General features: G+C 38.6%; 1 protein-coding gene across 1 annotated transcript in view; it reads left to right on the forward strand.

Annotated features, from left to right (window-relative positions):
* Positions 1–2969: 2969 nt before the first annotated feature.
* FLT3LG (fms related tyrosine kinase 3 ligand) overlaps positions 2970–8398 on the forward strand; it is a 16838-nt gene continuing 11409 nt past the window's right edge. Inside the window, exons 1-2 of the mRNA XM_029283015.1 lie at positions 2970–3062; positions 6427–6537. Coding sequence (XP_029138848.1) covers positions 3027–3062; positions 6427–6537 — 147 coding nt within the window. The 5' untranslated portion in view covers positions 2970–3026. The remainder of the gene's footprint in view (positions 3063–6426; positions 6538–8398) is intronic.

The following is an 8398-nucleotide window of genomic DNA, read 5'->3' on the forward strand; positions in this document are numbered from 1 at the left end:
TTGTAATTGATATTATTTTGACATGGAAACTGCTTTGGTGGTTTGTGTAGGGTCAAAGCTAGTTTAATAAGAGCTTCAGAAGGGATTTTAGTTTTTTTCTAGCTATTTAAAAGCAACCCCTTTTCTGCTTGTCTTAAAGACAGAATCTTCCATTTATTGGTGCTAAGTCAAAGAATGAACCTCGGTTGGTCTTGAAAAATGAACAGGACCAGACCTGAAAAAGACTAGGAACAAAACCCCAGGATAACAGGGTAAAGTAGAAACTGAGGCAGTGATAGGGGGTGGAAGATGGGGGCAAGAAGAAGACAACCCGCAAATCACTTCTAGAAGTTTTTTCCCCACTTATTTATACGGTTTTGAAAAACAAACAGCTGCGCTGCTGTCTCAGCTGACCCATAAGATACAGCAAAAAAAAATTCCCTTCTCTGCCAGCAAAAGTGTGATTGAAATTACTTTTGACATATACATTATAGTAATATTTGTTTAATGTGGTTGATATCATGAATGATAACCAGTTTAGAAAACTGGTGAACATGTGCCTAATGTTATCAGGAGACAATTTGAAGAGTAGGATTTCTTTATAATACATTTTTCAGAATCTTCCAGCTCAGTGCAATGTGATGCACCATATGCCTGGAGCCCAAGGAAGTAAAGAAAATAAAAACCACTAAGTTAAAATTAAGATTTAGTGTGGGGAATTTTGGGAGTTGAAAAACACTGCCCTGCTCTTTTTGCGATCTTCTAAAAATTAAATAGTTTCAGTTTACTTTTTTTCCACTTAGAAATAATATACTTTGCTGTTAATAATCTATTACCTTCTAACATTTTATGAAGATTTAATGTCCTAGCTGTAATGAATCATCAAGTAAAATGTTTCTATGGTACACAGTAGTCTTTATTTTTTGTTTTTTGATTGTCGCTACAGAGTTTCTCTTGGCACCATCTGAGTTCCCTGCCAAACCTTTTTTTCCCTTCCTTTAAAAAAAAAAGTGTTCAGTAAAAATAAGAAAGGTGGCATATTTCAAAATAAAACACCAGCCCAATATCATCTTTTTTCTAAGAATTCCCGTAGCCCCCTAATGAGTTTTACTTCCTTTTCAGAAAATAAAAATGATGGTTGGATGCAATGCAGTGTAAATGCACCCATTAACCCCCTGCAAAAAAAATAAAGGTGAAGAAGCCATTTGGAAATCTCCTGGGGAAGATTCTGCTAAATTTGGGGATCAGTTTTTGTGAGAGCTCTTCTAATTTGCTCTTCTAATTTTAAATTAGTTCTCCAGCCTCTTGGCTTTCTTGCAGTTTTTATGTGAAGAAAGTTTCATGTTGAATCCCTGAAATCTCCAGTAAAGGAACTGCTGGTAGATATCCTGTTCAGACATTTCTTGAACAACTTGGAGAAATTTGTGCAATAGATAGCATTGGACTAAATCACTGTTTCTCAACCTTGGCAACTTTAAGATGTGTGGACTTCAACTCCCACATTTCCCCAGCCAGCCAAGCTGGCTGGGGAATTGTGGGAGTTGAAGTCCACACATCTTAAAGCTAGATAAGCAAAGGAAGTTATTCAGTATTCAACAGGTTCATATATTCAGTGGCTCTATTACCCTTCCATGTCTAACTGAGCGCCATATACTCTCCGGGTAGAGTCCTCTGCCCAATGGGGCATCTTAGCCTCTGAAATTCAGCAGACCACACCCTTTTAACTTTCTGTAAATCCTTAGAACTTGATTTCCATCCCCCCCCCCCAAACTTTGAGAGACTAGAAATGATACATTTGCATGGATTGGCCCCGGATGTTTATTTTTATTTGCTTTTTAATGTTTTACATTTTAACCGAGTATGTTTTGCAGTTTGTAAAATAATGTTTATTGGGAGCCGCTGGGACTTGTCTGAAAGATGGGCAACTACGTAAATGTTTTAAATAAATAAATACATTTCAACTATTAGACGTGCGTGATATTCTGTGATTTATTAAAAAACAGCCAGCCATCGGTTGGGTCATGATGCCTAAAGGGGAAATTGTCTAAGGATAGGAGTAAAAAGGAATGGTGTAGAACAGGGGTCTTCAAACGTGGCCCTTTTATGACTTGTGGACTTCAACTCCCAGAATTCCTTAGCCAGGCACGCTGGCTGAGGAATGCTGGGAGTTGAAGTCCACAAGTCATAAAAGGGCCAAGTTTGAAGACCCCTGGTGTAGAAGAAGGAAGTATTAAGTGCTTTAAAATGCCTACTTAGAACTTGTGTGAGAAAACTCTAGAAGATCCTACATCCAGAAGACAGAAAAATAACCTCTGGTCCTCAATTTATGATCACAGTTGAGCCATTGCTAAGTGAGGCGATTGTTAAGTGAGTGGCACCTCATTTTTATGTCTTTTTTGCCATTGTTGCTAAGTGTATTGCTGCAGTTGTTATGCGAATCCTATGGTCATTAAGCGAATTTGGCTTCCCCCATTGAATTGGTTTGTCGGAAGCTGGCTGGGAAGGTTATAAATGGTGATCACATGTTCCACATGTCATAATACATGCCAGTTGCCCAGTGCCCAAATTTTGATTACATGACCATGGGGCCGCTGCAACAGTCACAACCTTTCTTACCACAGTTTTTTAAGTCAATCACTGCACTTGTTAAATTAGTCACACAGTTGTTAAGTGGATCTGGCTTCCCCATTGACTTTGTTTGTCAGAAGGTCGCAAAAGGGGATCACATGACCCCTGGAACCTGCAACCGTCATAAATATGAGTCATTTGCCAAGCATCTGAATTTTTATGACATGACCATGGGGATGCTGTAATGGTTGTAAGCGTGAAAAACGGTCATAAGTCACTTTTTTCAGTGCTGTTGTAACTTCAAATGATCGGTAAATGAACTGTTGTTAGTTGAGGATTACCTGTACTGACTATTTTTAACTGCATGGTGTCTTTCGCTGCTTAATCTTAATCAACGTGCTTTCTTTTATTCCAGAACCTCTTCCCCTCTTTTTTAGGGGAAACCTCAGCATGCTGGCCACTTACCAAACTATGTGGAGATGATTTGGTATCACGGAACTCCAGATTCTTCTGTGGTAAGTCAAATGATATCAGTTGATGACAGCTGTCTCCCATTGCTTGCCTTTCAGAGGTAGTAAACTACATGTCCCACAATTCCTGGGCAGCACGGCCAGTGGAATCCTAGGAGCTGTATTCCTTTTTTAATAATGTTATTATTATTTTTTTCTTAATATAAAATACAAATGAAAATAGACAGTAGGGTAAAAGGAAAAGAAAGTGAGGAAAAAAGAAAGAAAAAAAATAGTGATTTCCAATTTTTTGGGGTGCAGCAAATTATATATTAAAAATGATAACCTCCAACTTTTTATTTATATAAGAATAGCATTAGCCATTTCTGTAACAAAAACCTATTTAATCATCAAAACCTAAAGTTAGAATTTCATTTTCCCCCCTCTTTTGAGCAGAAAGTCTAGAATGGAAACAAATTTACAGTAGATACATTCTTATCCCTAATTAAGACAGTTAATTTTGCCATTTCTACCAATTCCATCGCTTTTTCAATCCATGGAGTTGACATACCTTTCCATTTTTATGCATATCCGATTCTTGCTGTAGTCAGCACATATAATAACAAAGTTCCAACTTTTTTTCAAGTTCTTTATCCAGTAGTCCTAAAAGAAAAATTTCAGATTTTGATTATATATTCATTGTCTGATTCTTGGGGAGCTGTATTCCTGACATATTTGCAGAGTCCCAGCTTCCAAAAAGCTTCTGTATTGCAAACTACTCTTGTACTTTAAAAGGGATTCAGAAAGAAGACGGAAGTTAAGATTATCAGAACATTGGAAGTTGAATTGTGGTGAAAAAGAATCGGGGATGTTTAGCCTTAGGAAACAAAGAGATCTTTGGAGGTTAATATCTGTAGATGCACATAAAAGGGTCAGGTCCTCTATCATGTTAAGGCCGCCATCTTGATTTTTTAATCTCATCTCACCCGACACTCCTGATTCTCCTGTATCGTTTCCAAGCTATAAAATTCTCATCCTTCGGTTCTCATTTTCTACCTTTTGCAATCAAGAATCACAATTGGCAATGCTTTTCTTACCATCTTGCACACAGGTGCCCCTAAAAGTGATCAAGGCACATTTATTTTCCCAGGCTTTTGATCATAACTGTTGTTAACACTTTTTTCTCTATTTGATTTTGTATTTTACTTCGGCAAGTTAAACTAGGAACAAGAAATTCTCAAGACAGAGATTTGGTTCTGTCAAGAAGTCACCTAGTGCAAAGATTGAAAAGTACAAGGCTAAGCACCCAATAAACCATGAAAAAAGTCTGGGTATAAGAAAGAGTTCCACTTCATTAGGACACTAGTCAACTGTTTAGAGTAGTTATTTCCTAGCCATAAAGAAGATTTTTATCTAAGTGAGTCCCAATTAGCATCTAAGCAGTTTCTACTGAGACAGAACAAAAAAGCAAGATAGAATAAAATAAATATTAATCAACTAATCCAGCCTCCACACATCCCTCAAGCTTTATTAACTGTGAACGGGACATTCTAATATAGAACAAGTAATCTAATAAAGCCACTGAATAAATAAATAAACCAACATATAGGCAACTCATCTAGTTTAACCCTCAAAGGGCATGCTTTTTTTTTTGACAGATTTGGAATTTTAAGAGGGTTTGTTTTAAGTAGCTTCACTTGCCTGGGTTCATACATCATGCTAAGTCATAATTCACTTATGTTATTAAGGAAACCACAGCTATGCAAAGTCCAAGCCAAGGAAACCACATTATCACTTAACATAATATGCAATTTAACTATTTCATGGACATTTGCTGGATTTACATGTTAAACTTAGTCATAAGGTTTTGGATTAATATGTGAGTATCCAACCAAAAGTAGTCTATAATCATGATTTAGCTTAGTATTAATAAGGCTGACATGACTAATCAACAAACTGTGACTAAAATAGACTAAGATTAAAAACCATTGTTGAGCATCATTTCTGAACCCAATAGTGCCGTGGTGGCGAGCCACAGGTGGCACGCAGAGCCCTCTCTGTGGGCACTCGCACCATCGCCTCAGTCCTAGGCCTTCAGCTGGGTTTATAAAACCTTTTTGCTTTAGGCCTCCGCCGCCATGTGCAAAAAAAAAAAAAGGTTCAATCAATCAATCAATTTCAACTTCTCGCGGGGAAAAAAAAAGATCTCGCAAAGTTGAAATTGATTGATTGAACTTTTTAGTCCCACCCAGTCTACCATTACTACTGCAGCCATGCCCACCAATTGGCCATGCCCACACAATGGGCCACACCCACCCAATGGGCCATGCCCACCCGGTACCCGACGATACGTAAGTGGGTTTTGGATTGCAGTTTGGACACTTGGTCTCTAAAAGGTTCGCCATCACTGCAATAATGTATTAAACCACTTTAGATCTCCTTTTAGTCAGGAGAAAGTGGCGATCAAAAATGTAAATAAAGCATGAAAGTCTTTTTTCTGAAAAAACATATAGTAATATAACAATCCATTACCATCATTTTAGCCATATGGCAACTTTGCAAGATGAATAGGCTAGTCTTGGGCTTAGCTCACTTTAATTCTAAGACCTAGAATTAGCTAACTTTAATTCTAAAGCTAGGCTAGTAACTTCCATACCTGTGTAATAATTGAACCCAGGACCGTTCAACAGATGCACCACAAATGTTCCCAAAATTAAAACAATTGGGATCTAGATTCAAATGACAGTGTGAAAGAGCACGAAGTGTTACTAGAGCACTGCTGGAATGTAAAAAGAGATTTTGAGTGACACAAGAACATTGATACCACAAAAATTCCCATGAGGAGTTACATTAGGTCACACATTTCAAGTGCTTTGTTGGCGGCAATGAAATTGTTCCCCAAACTGGCATCGTTAAGACATATTTGGAATAGACTTCTGTCCCCAAGTTATAAATGGCTGACCCATCATGCCATTAGAGTATTTCAAAACTATTAGGTATTTCCTAATTTCTTTCTTTTTTTAAAATAAAAGAAAAGGAGGAAGAAGACGGTTTCTTGGAATGATTCTCTGAATGAAACACACACTCTTAAATATTTGCAGAAGAGGTTATCTTGATCTACAAAACAAGGATGGCACTCAAAAAGGACTTCAGAAGCCTATGGATGAGATAAGAGGAATAAAGTCAGGAATGTACCAATTGAAGAGAATATATGTAGTTCAGAGTTGAAGTCTAGAGTCCTTGGTGCTCTCTGAGCTTGAAGATGTTACCTAGTTGAATAATAAAACATCTGCAAGAAAACAACCAAGCTCAGAGAGCACCAAGGACTCCACTCAGTAATAGTTTTTATTACTGTAATTAAAATATTCAGTAAAACTCATGTAGAGATACATAGATACAGATAAAATGGAATGTGCCAATTGTCTTCCAGGTCTTGCTGCTCGTATTGCTGTTTTTCTCCCCATTTGGGCCACTCAAGGGCTGCAAGTTTGATTATTCTCCCATCGCAACTTCTGACTTTTCCCAGGATATAAAACCACTGGTGAGTATGAGTATATTGCATAGTTCAGCAGGCTGCCAGCCCCATTTGGTAGACCAGAGCAGGAAATTACCCCCATGGAAGATTAAATCTATCTTTATTGACAGTGGCTATAATTTATTTATTTAACAAACTTATATGGCTGCCCGTTTCAGAATAAAAAAAAATACTCTCAGCATTGTACAGCAACGAATTAAAATAAATGTATAAAACAATTATCCAAAATATCAGAATATACAAAATAATTACAGAATCATGCAAGTCTGATTGTGCTGTATTTTCCCCAAATGTCCTACACTCCTGAGAATCAGGGAAGTGCCTTCCTGAGTCACTTCTGAATATTACCTTGTTTCTTAGGCCTTAAAAAACATTTCAATCTCTTTTGCCTAGATCAGGGGTTCCCAACCAGGGGTGCTTGCACCCCCTGTGGGTGCGAGACAATATTCCAGGGGATGCGAAAACTTGGGTTTTCAAAATTATAGTGTATATACATCATTCATTGCTATTATTTTGAACTTTTGTAAGGGGTGTGAGAATAGATCAGAAGCGCTCTAGGGGTGCGGGGTATAGAAAAGGTTGGGAACCACTGGCCTAGATAATGGTTCTTACACATCCCTATCAAGGTCCTCTTCCTTACTCTGCACATCTTCTCATTATTGTTTTTACTTCTATCAATGGTAGAAATGGACGTGCTGGTGATAATGATGAAAAATTCTACAGCAACTGAACAAGTCAATCCAAAAAAACATGTTTGTAGAAATGACACACTGTCCCTTTTGTTGATTGGAATTTTTATGGAAAAGAACTGAAAACTAATTAAAATATAATCTTCATGTTGGCCACATGACCACGGAAATGCCTTTGTCCAAGGGCTAAGAAATGGAGATGAGTACCACCCCCTAGAGTTGGATGAGGAAACCTTTACCTTTTTACCTTTATAATCATCAAATCATGTTCTCACCTTGGGCCTCTGCAAAACAACTGCAACTCATCCTTCCCTTTTCAGTCCCCAAAGTAGAAAGATAAGGAGCAAATCAGAAGGTGACAAAGAAATCTGAAATGCATAAAAGAGAAAAGCAGTTGTAAACTTTGTCAAAAGGCTAGGATGAACATTTGTCAATATTTGTTAAATCTAAAGCATTAGTCATGGTGCCACACAAAATCAAGTTGCATCATTTTACCGACGTGGCACTCTCCAAACCTGTTGGACTACTCATTCCCAGCCAGGAGGGCAATTGCTTGTGATTTAGGAATTAAGGGCACTTTATTTCTACTCTTCAGGCTGCCCAAGGAACTGAAATACAAGAAGCATCTAATTTAATGTCACTTTACAAGTAGTCCCTGACTTATGATTGATTGCTTAGTGACTGGTCAAACTTACAACAGACTTCCTTGGGGGTAATTATGACCTGGTTCCAAAGTCCCAACAGTCACATGACAGTGTTTTATGGTGGTTTTGCCAATAGCTGGCATTTACTTCCAGTTTTTGGCAAAACTGGCCCATTGGTTTACTGAACAATTTTCTTAGAACGGTAACAGTCACTTAACGACCACAGTCACCTCCCGCCTGGACTACTGTAATGCTCTTTACATGGGGCTCCCTATGAGGAGCATCCGGAGGCTTCAGCTGGTCCAGAATGCGGCCGCGCGGGCGGTGTTGGGAGTGACGCGTCGCTCCCACGTAACGCCGCTGCTGCGCGAGCTGCACTGGCTACCAGTGGCCTTCCGGGTACGCTTTAAGGTGTTAGTTACCACCTTTAAAGCGCTCCATGGCATAGGACCTGGATATCTACGAGACCGCCTTCTGCCACAGATTCCCTCCCACAGACCGGTACGCTCCCACAGAGCGGGCCTCCTCAGGGTG

The sequence above is a fragment of the Protobothrops mucrosquamatus genome, unplaced genomic scaffold (assembly GCF_001527695.2).
Source record: "Protobothrops mucrosquamatus isolate PMUCROS unplaced genomic scaffold, P.Mucros_1.0 scaffold8, whole genome shotgun sequence".
NCBI classification, from domain to species: Eukaryota; Metazoa; Chordata; class Lepidosauria; order Squamata; family Viperidae; genus Protobothrops; species Protobothrops mucrosquamatus.